This window comes from Carettochelys insculpta, chromosome 6 (assembly GCF_033958435.1).
Source record: "Carettochelys insculpta isolate YL-2023 chromosome 6, ASM3395843v1, whole genome shotgun sequence".
NCBI classification, from domain to species: domain Eukaryota; kingdom Metazoa; phylum Chordata; order Testudines; family Carettochelyidae; genus Carettochelys; species Carettochelys insculpta.
Window position 1 is genome coordinate 77212843 of NC_134142.1, and position 22397 is coordinate 77235239.

A 22397-nucleotide genomic window follows, 5' to 3' on the forward strand; every position below is an offset into this window, starting at 1 on the left:
TGAGGATGGGTAAGTCAGACATACTGATCAGTTTGGGAAGTGTTCTCCCACAGGTGATCAGGTGATCTTGACATATATCATTTTCCTGTGGGAGTTCATTTGAGAGTGCAGGGATTGTCTTGTTTCACCCACATTGTTGTTACGGGGGCATTGAGTGGTACACCACATGTTGTGATACACGTGCACAGCTATGGATCTTGAATGATATGTTGTGGTAGGGAGAAGGGGGTTATTATAATTGTATCAGTGGAGATATGACTGCAGGTTTGGCTTTCGTTGTTCTGGTCTGATCTGATGCCACTTTGAGTGATAGAGAGCTTGCTTCTGATGATGAGCTTGGAACCAGAGAAACTGTATGAAGGCCAGAAGTGGGATGTGGTTCAGGAAAGATTTCTTTCAGGATAGGGTTCCCACTGAGCATGGGCGGTATTTGTTTGGGTTCCAGTGCAGGATGGAAAGTAACAGAGTGGGTAAGTGATTGATTGAAAGGAGGTTTATTTCTCTATAGAAGCAGATTTTCTTGGAGTTCTTGGGTGACTAACTCCATGATGTCAATTACTTCTCAGGTAGAGTATTATTGTTTGGTAACCGTAGTTTTCAGGTGTGTTAATGGAATATATTCTTCTTCTTCGAGTGGTCCCCGTGGGTGCTCCACAATAGGTGTTGGGCTCGCCCGGCGCTGCAGATCGGAAATCTTCCAGCAGTTTCTCCTGGATCGCGCATGCGCCGGTGCGCGCCGCCCCCCGCGCGCCCCCGGCCACGTGCACGATCCGATCCCCGCCAGTTCCTTCTCAACCGCCATCAGCTGCAGACGGAATACGCTCAGGATAAGGCCAGAGTCAGATTAGATAGTTGTTTTCTACGTGTAATTTGTTGTTTTTGGTTACTAAAAAAAAAAAAAGAGAGAAAGCAAAGACAAAGAGAATATCAGCAAAAAAAAAAAAAAAAAAAAAGAGAGAGGAGCGGAGAAGAGAAGAGCGGACGTGAAGGCCATTTAGGCCGCCCACTGCCCCGCAGGCCGGTGATCGCTATTTGGGGTGGAAAGGCACCGAGTAAGTGCTAAGTACCCTATTAACAGTAAAGGACTCACCGCAATGGCCTCTTCAGGTTTTAAAAAGTGTGAGTCATGCCGCGAAACTATGCCAGCCTCCGTTGGGCATAGCGAATGCATCCGCTGCCTGGGGGAATCACACGTTACCCAAAAGTGTTCTCACTGTGCTAAGCTCACAGCCAGGGCCAGGAAGGACAGAGAGATGAGGCTTAAAATGCTCTTGTCCGATAAGACTTTCCAGCCGGACTTGCCAGAGAAGCCTCACCCAGAAGGTCCCTCTGGGTTGCATAAGAGGAAGGCAGCTTCTCTGACCCCCTCGGTGCAGAAATGGAGGAAACTCTCCGTGGCTCGATCCTTGCCAGCGGGTTCAGCGAGCAGGACGAGCGGCGCACACAGCCCCCAGCCGCATGCTCAGGCAAGCGGCAGCGCGGCAGCGCACGTGGCAGAGGCTGAGCCTCCGGTTACACAACAGCCGGCACATGCGGTGCCCAGAGTATCAGCGAGGCAAGCACCAGACCTGGCGGCACCGCTGCAGGCAGCACCGGCCCCCGCGGCACCAATGGTGCAGGGGCACCAGGCACGGAGCCTGCAGGCGCCGGAGGAAGCTACCTGCGCAGCACCGCAGCTGATTGTGCCGAGCGCGGCGCCGACAGTGGGGCCGAGATCCCCGGCACGGGAGGGGGCGGTGCCAGCCCCGCAGGGGAGGGGCAAGGCAAAATCAAGAACCCGGCACCACAGCCCATCTCCAGACAGGGCTGCGCTGCTGGTAGCACCAAGCCCTCCCCCTGTGATACACACGCTGCACTGAAGGCCTGTGTGTATGGTCTCCACCGGCTTATCCAGAACCACCTCCTCCATTCCTCCAACCAATGTCACCATGGCTTGGGCCACCTTCACCATTTCTGGGAGTGGATCCCCTGGAATACTATCACACAAGCTAGTTTCACCTCTATCTGTGTCGTCGCAGAGGTCTCACTCTCCCAGACATCGGGGGTACACACTCCGTGGGTGGTCCAGGTCTCCACCGGACCCTTGCCTATGCTTCTATGGTCGTCCTTATCATGCTGGACACAGACACCGCAGGCCTACATCCAGGGGCAGGTCCCCCCCTGGCCGCTCGATACCCCCGTGGACACTCTCGATCGGGGACAGAAACATAGCTGTCTCAAGGAAAGTTAGTTTTAGAACCCCGAGACTTTCCTTCACAATCCTCCAGGGAGCAAGTGTATCATTGACCACAGGAGCCTGAGGGTTCGAGGGAGGTTTACCCCAGTGGTTCCTCCTCATCCTCCCCAGATGAGGCCATGGCCCCTGGGGATGTCTCCCCCCCCCCACCCCCCGGATGACCTTAAACAATTTCAGGAGCTATTTAAAAGGGTGGCTTTCACGCAAGACATTCAAACGGCAGAGGTGCAGGAGAAACATCACAAACTCCTGAAAAATTTGAGACCCCCGGCTTCATCCAAAATTGCTATTCTGCTGGACGAAGCCATTATGGAGTCAGCCACTACCATATGGCAGACTCCGGCCTCTATCCCACCTACGAACAAGAGAGCGGATAAGAAGTACTTCGTCCCGGCAAAGAGCATGGAGTTCCTCTTTAGTCACCCACAACCAAATTCTTTGGTGGTCGAATCGTCCCAGCAGAGGTCGAAGGCTTCTCAGTACAAATCGGGGGGATCGGACAAAGATGCTAAGAAGCTAGAGCTGTTTGGCAGGAAGGTATATTCCTCTTCTACCCTGCTATTGAGAGTGGCAAATTATGCAGCACACCTAGCAAACCATAATTTTGATAATTACTCCAGACTTACTCCCCTCATGGATTCACTTCCGAAAGACAAAAAGCTAGCGTTAAAAGGTGATTGTTCAAGAGGGCTACGCAGCATCGCGGACGAGAGCCCAGATTGCCCTGGACGTGGCGGACACGGCGGCACGGTCAACGGCTACAGCAGTGGTCATGCGTAGAGAATCCTAGCTCCAGACGTCTGGTATCCCTAGGGACCTACAGGCAAAGATCGTGGATCTTCCCTTTGATACACAAAGCTGTTTGCAAACTCAACTGACTCGGTCCTCCACTCCAGTAAGGACTCGAGAGCTACACTTAGAACCTTGGGCATTTATACTCCCCCATACAAAAAAAAAAAAAATTTATCCTCAGCAAAGACGCTACACGTACCAACCACAGCATGCTCAATATCAACAGGGCTACAACCAAGGGCGCCAGGGTGCTGGAGATCATAGCCATGGGTTACACGATCCCCTTCCAGTCGCTCCCACCGACGAAGCCTCCCGCCAGGCCTTACCTCAGGGACGCTGCCCACGAGGCAAGGCTCAAGCAGGAGGTGGACCACCTGCTACTTCCTAACAGAGAAGAAAACAGGAGGCTGGAGGCCCATCTTTGATTTTTGGGGCCTCAAACGTTACTTGCGCAAGCAACGTTTTCAGATGATCACAGTTGCCTCGATACTCACGGCACTGGACGATGGAGACTGGTTTGCAGCCCTCGACTTACAAGATGCTTACTTTCATATAACAATCCACCCGGCACACAGACACTTCCTCCGCTTCACGGTCGGCAAGGAGCACTTCCAGTACAAGGTTCTTCCGTTCGGCCTCTCCTCGGCCCCCAGAGTCTTTACCAAAACCCTGGCAGTGGTGTCAGCCTACCTGCACAGACGGATGTTTATTTTCCCATATCTGGACGACTGTCTGCTGAAAGGGGCCTCGAAGGCAGAGGTCTTATGCATGATACGCGTCACAGCGGACACGTTTTCTTCGCTGGGCCTAGTTATCAACTTCGCAAAGTCAAAGACCGAACCCACACAAGATATAGAGTTCATAGGGGCACGCATAAACTCTATCACAGCAAGGGTGTACCTACCCGATGCCCGCTTCCGCGCCATCAGTTCGCTGGTGCAAGTCATCACCTACAGCCCCACGGTGCTGGTCTTAACGTGCTTACAGCTGCTGGGCCACATGGCGGCAGCGACGTTTGTGGTACAGAATGCCAGGTTACACATGCGAAGCCTGCAGCATTGGCTGGCGAGTGTTTACAAACCGGCATCCCACACTGTCCATGGAGTGGTGTCGCCCACAACAGAGGTGCGCAGATACCTGGCGTGGTAGGAAAACCCCAAGAATCTGCTAGTGGGGGTGCCCTTTCACCAACCACGAACTTCTATTTTTCTTACTACCGACGCCTCCCACATAGGATGGGAAGAGCACATCGGCGACAAGGTGACGCAAGGGCTATGGTCCCCTGCGGAATAGACACTGCACATAAACATACTGGAGCTCCAGAGCAGTGTTCAACACCTGCAAACATTTTCGAGATTACCTACGTGGCAAAGTAGTCGGGATCAATACTGCCAATACCTCCACTATGTTTTACATCAATCGACAAGGAGGAGCACGATCCCGTGCCCTATGTGCGGAAGCAGTCCGATTGTGCAACTGGTGCATCGCCAACAATATAACATTGAAAGCCTCGTATTTGCCAGGCGCTCACACGGTGAAAGCAGATCAGCTGAGCAGGCGCTTCGCACTCATGCACAAATGGCAGATCCGCTCTGATATGCTACGGTGCATTTTTCGTATATGGGGGTTTCCCCAGATCAATCTGTTTGCCACCTAGTACAACAAGAAGTGTCCCCCGTACTGCTCCAGGGCAGGAGTGGGGTGGGGGTCCCTGGGGGACGCATTCATGATTTCATGGAGGGGCCCCCTACTTTACGCGTTTCCCCCCACGGCGTTTATCCACAAGGTTCTGCAGAAAGCCAGAAGGGAGAGAGCTCGCATGATACTCATAGTCCCAACTTGGGATCGGCAGCAATGGTTTTCCTTGCTTCTGCGCATGTCGGACCGCCCACCGTTTCCCCTACCGGTGGCGCAGGACTTACTCACGCAGGCTCAGGGGTCCATAGTGCACCCGCACCCTCAGGGTCTGCATCTACAAGCATGGCTAATCCATGGCTCAGCTCCTTAGAGAGCATGTGTACAGAGGGAGTACAACAAGTCCTGGAATGTAGCCGAAGGACCTCCACCAGGAGGACTTACAAGCAGAAATGGACTCGATTTACAGCCTGGTGTTCCGCCAAGCAGTTAGCTCCCCTTGACGTTCCTATACCTGTAATACTAGAATACTTATTGGACCTCAAAAGAGGTGGGCTTTCTCTAGCCTCGCTAAAGGTCCACCTCGCCGCTGTATCAGCCTTTCGGCATACAGAGGAAGGGCCCACTGTATTCGCCCATCCTATCGTTACAAGGTTCTTGAAGGGGCTGGTAAACCTGTACCCTCCTCGAAAACCGCTTCCACCATCGTGGAATTTGGACTTGGTGCTCAGCACGCTATTGGGTCCACCTTTAGAACTATTAGCCACAGCTCCCCTACGTCTCCTTACGATGAAAACAACCTTCCTCCTTGCAATTATGTCAGCCCGCAGGGTGAGTGAGCTCGCAGCAGTGATGCCAACGCCGCCCTGCACAGTATTCTCAAAGGAGGTGGTAAACTTAAGGCTGCACCCAGCCTTTGTTCCAAAAGTTTCTTCGGAGTTCCATCTTAACGAACCAATAGTTTTACCCTCGTTTTACCCGAAGCCTCACAGCTCCAGCAAGGAGGCACGCCTGCATCTCCTGGATGTGAGGAGGGCGTTGGCCTTCTACATAGACAGAACTAAGTCCTTCCGGAAAACGGACAGGCTTCTAATCTCTCTCACTCCCAGGCCAAAGGAGAAGGTCTCTCTTCACAGAGAATCTCAAAGCACATTGTGTCCTGTATAAAAATGTGCTCGAGCTTCGAAAGACTCCTTTGCTGGCCCCACCCAGGGCTCACTCCACCAGGGCGGTGGCGGCGTCAACAGCCTTCTTCAAGGGCATTGCGTTAAAAGACATCTGTAGAGTGGCGACCTGGTCGTCCTACGACACCTTCGCCAAGCATTATGCCCTACATCGGGTATTCAAAGAGGATACCCGTCTGTCGACAGTCCTCTCGGGGGCAAGCTGCACATCAACCGATTACCCACCTCCTTACTTTGGTTACTGCTGGGTAGTCACCTATTGTGGAGCACCCACGGGGACCACTCGAAGAAGAAAGAGAAGTTACTCACCTGTGGTAATGATGGTTCTTCGAGATGTGTCCCCATGGGTGCTCCACCACCCGCCTATCCTCCCCGCTTTGGATCTCTGTCTAGTGTTTTTCAGGAGCATTCGAGGCGGTTGGTCAAGGAACTGGCGGGGACCGGATTGCGCACGTGGCCGGGGGAGCGGCGCACGCTGGCGCATGTGCGATCCAGGAGAAACTGCTGGAAGATTTCCGATCTGCGGCACCGGGCGAGCCCGACACCTATTGTGGAGCACCCATGGGGACACGTCTCGAAGAACCATCGTTACCACAGGTGAGTAACTTCTCTTTCCTGGATTTTATCCTGAGAGTATTCCACGATATCCAAGTTTCCGCCTGTGGATTACTTGACGTGTTATAGATGGGTGCTGGATCTATAAAGTTGTGGTGATGCGTGAGTTTCTTTTATGTGATTTTCTGTGGGGTTCTATTGTTGAAGCTGATTATAGTATCCAGGGAGTTGATGCTAGCGTGGGAGAATTCCATCCTAATAATCATTAAACTGATTATGGAATGTGCCCAGCTAAGGATTGACTTTCTGGACACCACAATCAGCTTCAACAATGGTTCAGGATGTACGGTATGTTGCGCTAAGAAATAAGTAGATAATGACTCCTTTGAAATAAATGTAAATACTTGAGGAACAACTGACGATGCATATGAAACTTGAAAATATTATATTTAAAAACTATTTTTTTCTGCTGTCTATATTAAACATTTTATATGCGCATTCTTCACTGCTAAGAATAGTGGTATGAAAACAGGATCTTTTTTTCTTACGCAAGCTCATGCAAATGGTTTTCATTATAAGCAGCATGAGAAAAGAAATGCAGAAAGCTTATGAGACAACCAATATTATTTCTAAATGGAACATTCTTCATAATTTCCAAAAGACACCAGTCACTTTTCAAAAAACAAAACAATTGACATTTAACATCTTCATAGAAATCTTGTGTGTACTTACTTGGATTTACTGTGAGTTGTTTTATGTTTATTTCTAGGATCACAAGTTTGGCTGTATGTTAAATACTCATTTGCACATACTCTTACATGTGTTCGGAGTTCACTTTCAGCAGACATCAACCCTGCAAACCTGCTATGTCTACTTAAAGTAGATTACAAAAGTTTGTGTGCAATGTATATAAAATATATTTTATATCTTAACAGCTGTAGTTTCTAAGTGTGGATATTCTAAATTAATGTTAATTATCCTAGTATGATAGGAGCATATTTTTTTAATTTAATTGCCATGTTTTCTGAAGAACTTCCTTAGTGATAAGTTATTATGAAAAGAGATTTATTTTAGTAGGCAAAATTGTAAAAGAAATTAGTACTTTGCTGTTTTTCCTTTGCTGCTTTTGCTTATGTAGCATACTGGAAGTTTTAGTAATAAATCTGTCTTCTGAAAAATCAGCATGTAGGAGCAGACAATAGACAATTGAAATCAGTTGAAATAAGTGGAGTCATTACACACTTCCACTGGTATAACCAAGATCAGATCTAGTTCATATATCAATTTTATTTATAGCGTTTTATCTATATAGTCTAACTCTGTTCTTTATCTACTATCTCCCATGCAGAAGACGGAGTGCCTCGTTCATCTAGGTCCATGTCTCTTACTGTTGGAAAGGTATTCTTACAATATTAACAGAAATTAAATGGTTAAGTCAAGATTTTAGCATAAAAATGTTCAGTTATTGTGTAAACAAAAAGCAGTCAAGTAGCACTTTAAAGACTAGCAAAATAGTTTTTCGGTGAGCTTTCGTGGGACAGTCCCACACTTACACAATTTGCACATCACACCAAGAAAGACTATAGGAATGGAGGTTACAAAATCAGTTTGAGTTCAGTTCTGAAATGGTTGTTCTTGGCAACAGTCATTTCCATAACACCATAGAAATAATCCAGTAGTTATAGAGGGTGTGGCTCACTGATTCAGTCAGTACTGGAAAATCTTTGTTTTGTTACAATATTCATAACTGAAAGATTCTCTATGCTGATATCATAGCCTGGCCTATTAATAGCTGGGGCAAAGCAAGTCTTAGACCTCTGTAGAATCCTAAGCTTTGGTGACCCAGCTAAAAGGCAGTTCTCTAAATACAATGATTGATTAATACAGGTCAGAACCTATTCAGCTAATAGGAAATTTCATCTTTTATATATTCAACTTCTGCATGGTTTATTTCATACTTATATTCCTTCGTATGTTGTAAAAGTCCAGAATATTCACAGCCCCTGGCAGGCAGGGAGTGGAAGGAGAAGGGGAATAAGAAGCCTTTAGTGTCCCTTTCTGTCCAGGTGCCAGATGTACTCCCATTCCTTGCACTTCCTGTGCACAAGGACCGGGAGAACTTAATAGCAGCAGCAGTGGTAGACCCTCCAGAAATGGTCAGGCCATCATTCTTCTCCCTTCCATAACAGCAGATAAAGCTGAGCTGGCATTTGGAGCACGCTGTACTGGGATGAAGATAGGCACGGTCTCCGTTCAGACACGCGCTCATGCAGCGTGGTTTGGGGGCATCTTGGCTGAGTCGGACGGTTCGTGCCCGCCCCCCACCACCACCTTTTCGAGGGGGAGGGAACACAGCATCAGCAGCCTGAGAAATTTCATACCAAAAATTGGGGCTAGGAGACTGTGAAGTTTGCACAGTTAAATGCTTGGAAGTCAGAACCTGCCCATCTGAGGTCCCCGTGTGCATTTTGACAGTCTTTATTTGTTTCCATTGTACGTGTTTATATATTTTCCCCAGAAAGAGGAGAGAGCAACCAAAGGAAAGGCAAAAGATCAAATAATGTTAAAGGAGCAGGAAGGGAAAGAAAGGAGTCTGCCCTTTTGACACCCGTCCACTATGAGTTGTTAAAAGGTTATTAAGAAGGCAGACTGACGCTTTCAAGATTGGTCTGAAGTCCTTCTCTGAAACTTTATTTACTCTTTAGCTGCCAGGCCAGTCAAGTCTCTGGGCCAGATTTCTGCCCCTAGAGAGTATGTCTTTCCATCTAAACAATATGAGTTATTTGCCTACAAGTGTTGGTCTAGGGAACTCAGCTTTCTGTGAGCTGGAGAGTTTTCAGGATGACAGGCCATATCCCAAAACACAGTTCTGGGAAGTAATTTTTAAGGCAGTGTCTATTATCAGATTAACTGTGGTACTTATTCCAGATGAAAGAATTACGTCCTGGGACAATTCCAAAACATGTAAGCCAGTGTGGCCTCCCAGAGACCCACTCCTCCAAAAGCAGTGTGCCTTGGCAAAGTCTACAGGCTGTAATCTATGTGGGGACTAGAGTGAACAAATTAAATGTGTGGCTATATTAGCCTGAATCATTGATCAGTTGTAGAGTTTTGATTTTTGCAAGGAGTTTCCCCATAGCCTCCGGCTCAAAAATATACATAGATCTTTGTTTCAGACCTGGTGGGGGAAATCTGAATTAGGGGGTGGGGGTCTTTTGACCCAGGAAAACAGGCTACAGCTGATCTGATGGAGGTCTCTCCATATTAGCTATAATTCTTGTATATCTGCTGTTCCCAGTGCATCAAGGCCAGAGATGCTTGAGCTGTGGGTAATGTCATGTTACTGGAACATATAGATAGTATTGTAGTTGGAGCAAATGGAAAAGAAGAGACTTGATCCTCATTTGAGAGACCCAAACTATCCCTTTATGCGTGCCTTCTCTCCATATCAATAGTTTTTGATTGATTTTCAACAATGGGCTGCCCAAAGTACAGTGTCAAAGTACTTGACAAGTGATGGAATGTAGTATTTTTAGCTAACGTGGCCCATGTTCGGTTGATAATACAATATGAAACATCTTATGGTTAAAACAGTAATGGGCAGAACCCAACCTTCCTGGAGTGGGAGAAGGTGAAAGTTGATTATACATAACAACTCATTTTTCTTCAAATTATAATATTGAATAAACTGTTATAATGCTATGGAGTTAGACTACAACTATTATAAAGAATATTTCCTAAAGTATGCTTTAGTACTTTAGACCCCAGTTCAGAAAAACCCCATTTACTTCACAGTTAAGCAGACATTCACATGTTTTTCTGAACAGATATGTTTCCTAATCAGGGCCTTTGCAGCCATTTATCAGACCTTTCTAGCCAATAGGAAGTACCATGTCCCTTGAGTACATATCAAGGAATGAGGCACTTAACTACAAAATTAATTTATCTGCCATCTTACCTGACCTATATTTACCAGAAAAAAAAATTGACTTATTATTCTGTTACACTTAATTGGTTGTAGGTGTAGATATAAAATTATGTATACATTTGCCATGTATTTTTCTTATAAAGGCTGACCAAGGTCTGTGTCTGGTATATACAGTGTGATGCACAGTACTACAGAATACTAGATGTGTGTCAATTTTATAGGAAGACCCACTGCATAACGCTACATTGCATCATTTAAGAAGCAGCGTGTGATCGTGCACTTATAGACTGTCATGATGGATACATCTGAAAGGAGCAGAATTAAGGTTGTGCGTGCAACCATTTCCAGACTTCAGCAATATCAACTTTCTCTTAATATAGTTTTATGTGTGTCTTATCCAAAATAGATAATTGTTTGCTGCTGTGAATATTTTCTTTACAGTACCTACCAGTCACAGGGAATTATCCTTCAGCTGAGCTTCTTGTATAATAATGCTTGTTCTTTAATGACAGAATATGCCTCGGAGGAGAGTCAGTGTTGCTGTTGTTCCTAAATTTAACTCCTTACACATTCCTGGCCAGTCACCTACCACATCACCCATACCATCTGTGCCATCCCTGGTAAGTAAAAATAAGTAAAAGTAAAGAAAAAAAAAGCAAAAAAAAAGTCCATAATCTAAAGGAATTCTCATGTTTCTTACAACTATGCCATATAGGAATGAACAAACATTTCTACTAATTCTGAGCCCATTAGACATTGCATATTTGAGTGATTCAAAGTGAACTCAAGCATATGGTTTAAACTGGAAATATCCAAGTTAGTCTGTCCTGACCCTTTCTCAGCTTGAGGAAATACTTCTAAGAAGCTTCATGCCCCCAGATCCTACCTACTTGTTTAGGACTTCATTGAGACACTCGGGGAATTTCCCAGTCCCGTGAGCCTGAGTGGAATCTGTGACCCAATTTTTGTGACCCAGGATGGTCATAGGTGGCAATTGAGCCCATGCTGCATAAAGGAATTCACTCAATTCACTTCCTCGGCTGCTTACCTTAGGAACCCAGTGGCACTGTATGTTAGCTTACTGGGGCTCCTAGGCAGCTCAAAATATAATCAAATTCTGCATTCTAGTTTCTGTTTATTCTGTGTTAATTTACTATGCATAAAAAAGTAAAAATAAACCTTCACAAGAGAACCAGAGGGGGTAGTGATCTTAGTCATTTACTTATCGCCTGTGAGTGTGGCAGCTTCTGATCAACTGTCACAAGTGCCTTCCAATAAAGGAAAATTTGCAGCTAATAACCAGTATAAACCCAAACTGAAAAACTCATGCAACAGAAATCTATAACTCCCACTACAAGATGGGATAAGTAGCCTATTCAGCTCCTGGTTCCCCTTTTTTTTTTTTTTTTTTTAAAACAGTGGCATAATCTGCATTGTGTGGTTGCACATTAAAGAAGAATCAGATAAAACTTGAGTCTAGCAAACCTATATAATGTTATTACTCCAGTGCAAAATGTACCACATACTCCAGGTTTCAAAGACAGACTGGCATATCCAAGATGACAAACCTAAAAGTTGGAAAGTTACATGGTTAAGTTTGTCTATTGGAAGGCCAAAGCTTCCTTAATGGAAATTATTGCAGACAAGCAGCTGAAGAGCAGCATGTAAGATAGAAATGTCTTAGTTGGAGGGGGAGTTAAAATTAATTTGATCTTTAAATTGAATTAAATTTAAAAACTAACATGATTGTTTGACCATATTATGTCATTGTGTGCCCACAAGAATTGCTTAAAGATGCGAATGAATGTAAAATATTCATTAAGATTTCTCACTGAAAACCTAACAGAGGAAGCACAATTTACAGAAAAGACTCAGGCAAATAATCAACATATAATAGTCATGTAACACTTTAAAGACTAACAAACTAATTTATTAGGTTATGAACTTTCGTGGAACAGACCCACTTCTTCAGATCTGGAAATTCTGACTAAATACAGACTAACATGGCTACCACTCCGTGAACATTATATAGAAGTCAGTGCACAACAAAAGGAAGAAACTAAAGGACAAATACAAAAAGGAAGTAAGGCAGGAAGGCACCAAAGTGGGAAAAATGGCTGTTCATAATCTTTCAAGCCCGTTGCTTACAGAAGTAGTTTGAGAGCTCAGTTTTTAGGAGATTTTGTGTGATACATGTGGGAAGAAAAACTTCTGATAAGTAAGCCATTAACTTTATCACCATCCTAAAGCTGGATTAAAAATCATTTCATGACACCTAATGTTGCCTGGAATCTAACATGTTACGCATTGTGTTTTCATTTCACAGTCTGAATCACCTAATGGAAGAAGTGGTGTGATACCTACTCCTGTCCTACCAGCACTTCTAGAGAAGTGAGTTTTCTTAGGTTGTTTTACATATTAGGATTTACTAGACAATGAAGGTATTTGATATAAAAATATCACAATTTCTGTGGGAAAACTTAAAATGATAGGCTATGGTCCTTGATGCCAATGAAGCTGTCCTGATTTACACTAGCAGAGGATGTGACCCTATTATTCTACTACAAAGTGATTGTATTTTGCATTTCCTATTTCATGAGATGTAGTTGTAACTAAGGCTATGTCTACACTATGAAATAAATTCACATGTAATAAAGCTGCCTTCTTAACGCTAGGTTTTACAAAGTCAACTTTGACTTTCCACAAATGCTCAAAGTCAATTTAGCATATCTTCGTGGTCTGACCTACATATAACTGCATGAGAAATGCATTGTGGGTACCTATCCTGCAGTGCCTGTCACCCTGTTGCATTTTGGGTTTCTGTACCAGTGACTTATGGGAAAAAATGCGCAGCAAGTGTTTGTGAGTGTCTGATGTCATCATCCCAGAGTGCAGAGCACCCACCCCTGTTGGAAAACATAGGGCCAGATCAATTCATTTTATGCCATTTTTCTGGCTGTTTTCCCAAAGTCTGCCCTTGGCTCACACTGCTACATTGCACTAGCATGGATTCCCAACAGCTTATAGCCATTGCACAGTGAGTTATGTCCACTTCACGAAGTGCTGTGTAGACAAAATCAATGGGATGATGAGTTGGCTGAGGAGGAAGAGGATGATGAAATGGAAGAAGTGGAGACCAGGAATGCAGAGTTACTGGCTGCCCTGGATGCATTGCATACAGTGGAGCACCATTTCTGGAGACGTGAAATCAGCACACACTGGTGAGACCACATCGTTTTGGAGGTCTGCAACGACCAGCAGTGGTTGCAGAACTTCCTCATGCACAAGGCCACTTTCATGGAACTTTGTGATTTTCTGTCCCCCACCCTGAAGCTCAGCAATACCATAATGATAGCTACTTTGACAGTCCACAAGTGAGTGGAAATTGTCTGTAGAATTTGCAATGCCCAACAGCTACCTGTCAGTGGGAAATCAATTTGGGATGGGCAGATCTGCAGTGGGGGCCGCGGTGATGGATGTAGCCAGGGCATCGTCTGATGCAGATGACCATGACTCTGGGAAATATCCACCACATAGTGGATGGCTTTGCTTCCATGGGGTTTCCTAACAGCAGTGGGTGATAGATGGAAGGTACATCCCCATCATGGCCCCAGACCACCTGGCCTCAGAATACATTAAGCATAAGGGGTACTTCTCAATGGTGTTGCAGGTGGTGGTGGATCACAATGGTTGTTTCATCAACATCTACATGGGACAGCTGAGAAAAGTGTATGACACATGCATCTTTAGAAATGCAGGTCTACATAGAAATCTTCTGACGGGGACTTTCTTCCCAGACCAGAAAATCAAACGGGGGATAATTTCATGCCAACCTGGTTTGCAGAAGTAGATGCCATGAGCAGGGCTTATGCACAGCCAAACACCAGGACATTCACCAATGCTTAAGCAGGAGCAACAGCAGCCGGGGAGGCTTTGAAAAAGCCACATGATTCTGCTGCATTTAACTACTGATACCACCACACCCCCACAATGATGTGTGCTTGACCTTTCTGAAAGAACCTCCAAGTGCTCCCTGCCCCATGTGAACCAATAAACAAAACTGCGGTTTTCACTACACATTCTTTTATTTGGGGGTGGGGGGATAGATTAAGGGGTAGGAAAAAGAAGGGAATCCTGACATCACGTGTGGTGGAATGTGAGCCTTTTGCAGTGTGGAGAGATCCTGGGAGTGCAGCAAGAGGCTGTCCTCGCCCCCTCCCATCCCCGCGTTCCAGGAGGGTGAGCAACAGGGTGTAGAGTCTACATAATGAGTCCTGCAGAAGGTGTCTCTCTGCACCTCCAGTATGGAACGCAGGATCTCAGTTTGCTCCCTGGCAGCCCTGCCAAGTCCTGTTTCTTATTCTCAAGCATCCTACGGCGACACTGCAGGATGCTCTGTCACCACTGCTATGTCCACTTTTTTGATTAGCAGCAACTCTGGATCCCTCTCTGTCAGCCTTCTCCAGCTGCTGCAGGATAAAGTCCTGTTTCAATCTTTTCTTTCTCATCATGTCTCCCCTGTTGACATTGCCTACTGAATATAGTGAAGGTCAAAATATAGATACAGCTTTTACTTTTGACACAATGCATTGACCCATAGAATGAATGGGTCTCTGTTTGCCAATCACTGCAACTTTTGTTTTCCAAGGCCACTTTTGGCTTCTTAAGGATGACAGTGAATCAACCTCTGCAGAACAGAAGATATTAATTATCCAGACCATTTCACTGCAGAAATGTTAAGATCTTGCTGGCTTAAGAAGGGGTGGGGGGGTGGTTGAAACAAAGCCCTGTAAGATGTAAAGCGCATGGTGGGACAGAGGGGTCAATCCCAGCAGCCGCTTGGTGGTCTGGGAGCAGGGCCTTCCTTTAAACTGTAAAGCGTGGAAAAAAACTTACTGAGTGGTTCCTCATCAATCCTGTGCAGGGAAAAAAGCCAGCAGCATGGTGGTAGGGGAAAAGGCCAGGAGAGCCTACCAGCTGCATGGAGAGGGGAGACGGAGAACCCACCAGCCACGTCGTGTGGCAGGGCAATCCTGGGAAATTTAAATGGCCGGAGCAGTGCAGAAAAACTCTAATCTAAATTCCCATTCAGCTTTTAGCTTGTGAAAAGAAACATCAGCTTCCTCAGAATAACAGAAAGTGTGAACACAGGGCTAGAAAATTTGACAGAATGCTGTGTGGCACCATGATACCAGATTACTTACTGGTTGCTGAGTGCAGCGAGGTGTGCTATTGTGAAAGCTTCAATAAGTCAGGTCTCCCCAAAAACCTCACGCGAAAAAAGAAAAAGTGCCTGGATGAGACCTTGATGGAGATCTCCAGAAAGGATAAGTGCTCCATCCCCAGAAATATTAACAAGCTGTTCTAAGGGGCATAGGTCCACCACGTCTGAGCCTCAACCTGCTTGTAGCAATTTAAAAAATACACTCTCCAGAAGTAAACCTATAACCCAACACAGACACAAGCTGCTTGTAGCATTCTAAAGCAATACTCGCCAGAAGAGCCCTCTGCACCATTGCTGGATCCTGGAGCTTCAGGTGTCGAGGAGGAGGGGACCAGCTTGAGATCAAGTTTGATGAAGAGCACCAGGCTAGAAGGCACAGGATCATCTTCATTGGGTACCTGCTGATAACTGTCGGCATCCACCTCTTCATCAGCCTGCACCTCCTGCTCCCCATCTCAGATCCCACCAGACTCCTGACTATGGCCTCCTGAAGAGTCCCAGTTAAGACTGGGGACCGTGCATTGGTCCCTCCCAAGAATGGCGTCCAGCAGCTCATACTACCAACATGTCTTGGGAGATCACCTGTTGGCCTTTGGGGCTTTATGATAGCTCTGCCGGAGCTCCCTTACTTTTTACCCAGCATTGCTGAGCATCCCAGCGATAATCTTTTTGCAGTCATCCCCCACAAAATCTTTTTGTAAACGTCCACATTTCACTTGCAGTTTGTTCAGCAATGATTCCTCTCGCCAAACAGAAATGAAATCCAGGATCTCATTACGGCTCTCTGCTGGATTTCTCTTGCATCCCTGAGAAATCAGATCAAAAAAACCCTGAGTACTCATGATGGCAAGGTGCAATGGCTAGATGTGATATGATGCAATAGATGGCTCCTGAGGTATGCTAGTCAGAAAGAAAATGAATTCAAATTCCTGTTACCAATTCAAATTAAAATTCATGGGCTTACTGTTACCTATTTCCTGTGCACCTAGAAAGCAGCGGAGGTGAAAGCAGCTAGAATGGGCACCTGTGGGACGCTTCTGGAGACCAATAAAATTGATTTAAAGTAACGCTGTTTCCAGAATAGCATTAATCCCATCTTTTAAATTCTAATTTGGTGCTATGCTGCACTGGATGATTGATGCAAGAATGTTGACCTTAGCTTTCCTTAAATTTGACCTAATGGTATTTACAGTGAAGACAGTCACTTTGTAAAATTGAGCAAAGTGCCTTAAAATTGACCTTAGGCTCTAGTGTAGGCATAGCCTGAATGAAGCAATTCCATTTCTACAAAATTAGGCCGTGATCCTGCCATCTGTTTGTTTAGCCCAGCTCCCAACTAGAAACACTTTTTTTTAAATTTTCTTTGGAAAACCAAAGCTTCAGAAACTCAGAATTAGAACAATATTTCTGGAGATTGCACAGAACTCTCAAAATCCTACCAAATTTTTCTCATCCCTGCAGTGTACTCAATAGTATAGAATGTTTCTACACTATGAGATTTGAAAGGTCATGATTTATTTAGTGCCACATTTACCAAACTTGCTCCTTAATTTAGCTAACGCTCATGATGATGCTGTGCAAATCTTTTCATGGTTTAGCTTTAAATTTAGGCTGGATATTAGATTTCAGGTCTGTGTTGCACCTGTGTAGCCTGTTTCATGCTGGTTTCAAACAAAATTTAAGTGGATATGGGCACATCCAGAATAATGGCACAACACAATAGAATAGATCCATAACATGCTTTCTAAAACTTTTGTCTGCTACATTATTTCAGACCTCTTTCATCACATCACAGTATGGCTGTATGCCTTATACATGCTTTCTTCTGTCCCTGTCTCTGGTCTCCTCCTTTTTCCTCCCCTGCCCCTTCCCCCACCCAAGTTCTTCATTTTCTTTTTCTCAGTCTTGTATCTGAGTTCAAGCTGCAGGTTCTAGTGTTGTCTGCAAAGCCACAAGCACCCTGTACAGCCCTCACAAAGGTCTAGCAAAGTATCCCACGCAGAGAGCCCTGTTTCTTTGATTCTTCAGTTTGGGAAATAACAGTCCTCCTTTCCTGTAAACATTCCTTATGTCTGCCTCTCTGCGTACATATTATGTTCATTCTGCAAACTGTCTGCCCACAGCATTCTTTTCATTGTATCTACTCATTGTGTTTCATAATTTTCTTTCATTTACAATTTAGAATACTCTTTCATATCAAACAATTGACCCTCTTCCTGCACCCCTCTTTTGAACCATTAATGCTGAATAAAAGGGTCTGTGGCCAACCCTTGCACCCACTACAGGTCTTTTCCAGACCAGTATTCCCCTTGTTAAATTACATAATCTCATCTTGAATGTCTGAACTGATGGTGGTACAGTGACCTCTGTCACCAGGTGCTCCACTGTCTGACCACCCCAGTAGAAGGACAGCATGTAATGGATGTGGCTTAATTAGGCCACAGTTCTGTTCACTTCATATGTCTGTGGAGTATCCAGTAATATGTTATCCAATGCAGGTCACCCTCCTTTCTACAACTCCATCCCAGCCATCCTGCTTCTGGGACCTGACTGCCCTTCTTTCATCTGATTCTGATGGGGGTTACAAAAGGAAAGTGTGTTGGTTTCTCTATCAAAAATAGGACCCCTATGCCCCCTTCCTTATTTCCATTAAGGGATACTTTTCTTCAAAGCTTCTTTGAAACCAGTTTTAGTGATAATCCTGTCCGTTCCATACTGAGTACCTGCACTGGACATCTGCCACAATGAGGCACTGGCAATGTAGCTTGTCTGCCAAATTCCAAGATAGTTACTGACTCCTTCCCTAATAGTGGACAAAAATGTCTCCAGCTGCATAGGTGAACCCTTCCTCCATAAATAATCCCTTTCATTGTCTATGAATTTAGCCACCCTATTCACATATCCTCTAGTCATACCAATCCATGGAGGCTTCACAGCTTCTTGCCATTACTGTCAGACCAAATGTGAGACCAAATAATTGACACCCCATGGAAAAAAATCCTGGATCTGCCCCAAATCCGAGCTCTGCTCATCAGTTCAGTTCCCTTGTGTCTTCCCAAATCATTTTCATCAAGGTGAACAGTAATCATATCCAGGGTGTGTGCCTGGTCTCCGAAGAATGTACAAGGGGCATTAGCTGGTTTGAAAGCATGCCTCTTCTGTGTCTGCTTAGGATTTCCTCGCCACCAAGAGGCAACTGTTAACCTCCAGAGAACCTGGAGGGCCACCTAAGTAAAAAGTATATAATGTTGTGCTCTCAGGTGCCACTGTTTGTATGTCTCTGAAACTGGAAGCACAGGATAATTAGCTCTGGTTCTCTGCCTGGAGTCTCCCATCCATTCTGTATACAGTTGAATGCCATCAACCAATTGCCTGACTCACTGTGGCTTCTCGTCCTAGTTGGATTGAAGACTGTTATAGCCCTGATTTAGAATGAGTGGGAACTAGATTCATGCAATGGTAGCTCCACCTTTGTAAACCCCTTTCTGAAAATGGTAACAAATTTATACTTTGTGGCAGTCCTTCCATCCTGTCTGTTATGGGCCTCTCTCCAGCCAACCTCATTACAATATCAGTTTTTAACACCCTCACTGAGTGAATCCTGGCCTCACTCCTTTGCATTGTGGACTCACCTAGCCCTCCCCAATCTGTTTTCAAGGTCCTTGGTGACAAGTTGATTGGCCATTCTCAGGGTAGGCCAACCAGCATCAGGGCTAGTTTATCTGCCAGCCATACCCATGCAGCTAGTTATGACTATAAATCTCTGTGCACACACTGTAAGGGGCTCACACTGGGTCAGGGGACTAGACCAGATTGTCTCAGACCAACATCTGACTACAGCCTAAATCAGTCAAAACAGTCGTGGCATTGCCATCCACTCTAAGGGTTATCAAGAGTTTGGCGGGGCCTTTCTGGCATGCCCAGTAGTCCATGGCTAACATTTGGCCATAGCTGCAAACCGTGAAAGGACAGACACAATGGAAAATGCTATTCTTGGTCACACTTTCCCCCATCTGCCCCACCTAGGTTTCCAAGACTGGACCAAACAGTGCCCCCATTGACAACTGTCATCAGTGTGGGATAGGGTCTTGAGCCTCTGAGCTCATGTGCAAAGTTGGCTACAGAATTTTTCCCCAGTTCCTCCATACACATAGGAGGATACCAATGAAACTATTGTTGAAAAGCTTTGGAGTAGACATCTATATCTGAGGTTGGCTGCCTTGACCTTCTGGTAGTCTAATGCATTCTGGGGATCTAGACTGCAGTAAGCCCTCTCGCAATGCCAATCAAATACAGTTTCAGAGGACAGCCCAGGGTTCCCCTGGCCGTGGAATTGCAGTGACAACCCTTTCAAAGGTCTTCAGAAAGCCCTCCGAGTCATCACCATGTCCCATCTTGATCAGTTGTAGCGGGTAGTCCCACCCCCTCCCCCATGGGTCCCACCTCGCTGGTAGGGATCTCCAGTGGGGGAATGGGCCTCCATAACATCACCATTTGTTGCATGAGACACTCTTGTTGGGCCTGGTGTAGGGCAGACATCTCCCACAGTAGCTGCTGCTATTGCTCCTGCTGCTGAGCTAACTGCTGCTGCTGGTTGCCACCATCTGTGCTGAAGGCTGTACTTGATGCTGCTGGTGCTGGGTCACCTGCTCTCTGCAGCAGGGGACCCTTCCAGAGCAAAAGAAGAAGGGGTGGAACAGGGAGGGTCATATGATTGCAGATCTCAGTACTTGTGGACCCATTGCCAGGTCCTGGTTGCTGCCTGCATTCCTCCTCCAAGTTGTCACAGGCCATTCATACCCTGTCCTAGTTTGGGGTGAGGCACAGGTGGTTCTAGCCCCATGGGCAAGTTTGCACACTCCTGCTGGTCTGAGTAATATGGCCTAACAGCCAGAGTCACTCTGCTTGCCCTCTTTATCAGGGCTATGTGACCTAACAGCCGGAGTCAAAAGAGTAGCCCTCGCTATCAGGGTTGTGTGGCCTAAGGACCAGAGTAAGGAAAATGGCAAGGTGGGCCACCATCCCAGGGTGTGCAAGGAAGCAGGCCCACCCTGTCCTCTGGATCCCAACCCAGGGCAAGTGTCAGGATTACCTGACACTGCCGCAAGGATCCAGCCAAAACACACTGAGCTAGTCTCTGTATCTCCAGTTGCCTCCCCATGAAAACCTCCCTGAGTTACTTCCTACCCACTTCTCCGCAGGTCTGGGTCTCTTCGTTCCTACAGTCTCTTCTCCCACTGAGGCATTCAGAGCCTGGGGGTCATGAGTTGCTACTGGCTGGCTGGTGCCCATGTTATGAAGTGTCAGCAGTAGAGCCTGCAACTAGTCCTCACTCTGTGACAGCCCCAAATGAACTGGGCTGCTCCCTTTTATACTTGGCCTCCATCTGGAGCATGTCTAGCAGGGTTGAGAGAGGGTGGCCTCCTTGGGACAAAAAGCAGAAATAACTGCTGAAGTCCCAGTGTGGAGAGTGCCTGCCCTGTTACAACAAACAAGAAGAAGAATTTGAAAAAAGATTAGGGATGGTTCACTCAGCTAGTTTCCCTTACAGAAAATGTGGAAAAAGTGGTATTTTGAAATGTACGACGGTGTGACTGGTGAAAAGATTACTATTTCAATAATGATTTTGGATGTGAATTGTGGAAAGCTAATGCTGGTGACAAAAAGGAAAACTGAAACTTTTGAAATGTGATGATGGCAAAGACCTCTTTGTATCTCCTCAACTAGGAAAAGAAAAGGTGAATGGCTATTTTTGAAATATTACTGGAGAACAGATCCCGATGGCAGAAATCAACAGATGCAAACTTATGTATTTTAGTCATAAAGGGCATAGCGATGGAGAAAGCCTTGAGAGACTAGGAAGGAATGGTGCAGGATCATCCTGATACAGAATGGCTGAATGATGTGCAACCGGTCACTGCAAAGTCAACAGCTGAGTGCTGGAAGTTAACAATTGTGGAAAACTGAAAGTTCTGTTATGATGTCACCAATATTAAAATCTGAATAAATGGAATTATGTACTTCATTTTACGTAAGGAATAAGGTACTGCTTAACATAAGCAAGACTGGAAGTCTTGGGCCTTTAGAGAACTGCTTTGCTGAAAAACAGCTCGGCATCTGTAGGCAGTTCTGAATGGATACAAATATTTCGGTAGATTAAATCACATAACTGTTCAAGTTTCATCACAACTAATGTCTTGAACTTATGACCAGGAATAATGTTGTACACTACACCTTCTAGATGCTGTGTATATGTGGCTTGCATTCCATCATTCCTCTGTTCAAATAGTGAGAAATGTAAAGCCTCTACAATAATTTGATGAGAAAGATGACTCAGATATGGAAAAAGACTGAAGAATAAACACACATGGTTTTCTGAAATGGGAACAGAAGACACACCCAAGCTACTCTGGCAGTGTTTGACAAAGAATTTCTATTGTGTACACAGGATGTCTGCACTTAAAAACTGTGTGAATGAAAGTGTATGAAAGCCTACAGCATATTGACAGGCTCCTGTCCATGGCAAAACACTTATCTCTTTCAGGAAGCTTGCACATTCTAAGGAAGTTGCTTGCTAACATTTCAGAACTTAAAGATATGTAACTTGTTGAAGGACATAAGTATAACAGGAAAAGCTTTCTTGGTATATGGTGTATTTTTTTAAACAGTCTTAGCCTGGACTATGGAAAGTGTCATTGGAAGTTATTTGCGTTATATTGTGTTTCTCCAGATCAAAATTTGTTATGATGCTTTAGGCATGCAGAATTGAAAAATTCAAAATATTCAGTTCTCATGCGGGTAAAGAATGTTTCATGTTTTCAGTTTGCTTTGAATCTCAGGCTG

General features: G+C 45.3%; 1 protein-coding gene across 11 annotated transcripts in view; it reads left to right on the forward strand.

The window, feature by feature from the left end:
- IRAG1 (inositol 1,4,5-triphosphate receptor associated 1) overlaps positions 1-22397 on the forward strand; it is a 155382-nt gene that overhangs the window by 122463 nt on the left and 10522 nt on the right. For all 11 annotated transcript variants that reach the window (XM_074997386.1, XM_074997389.1, XM_074997396.1 and 8 more), the window contains 3 exons: positions 7751-7800; positions 10843-10950; positions 12657-12721. In XM_074997386.1, coding sequence (XP_074853487.1) covers positions 7751-7800; positions 10843-10950; positions 12657-12721 — 223 coding nt within the window. The remainder of the gene's footprint in view (positions 1-7750; positions 7801-10842; positions 10951-12656; positions 12722-22397) is intronic.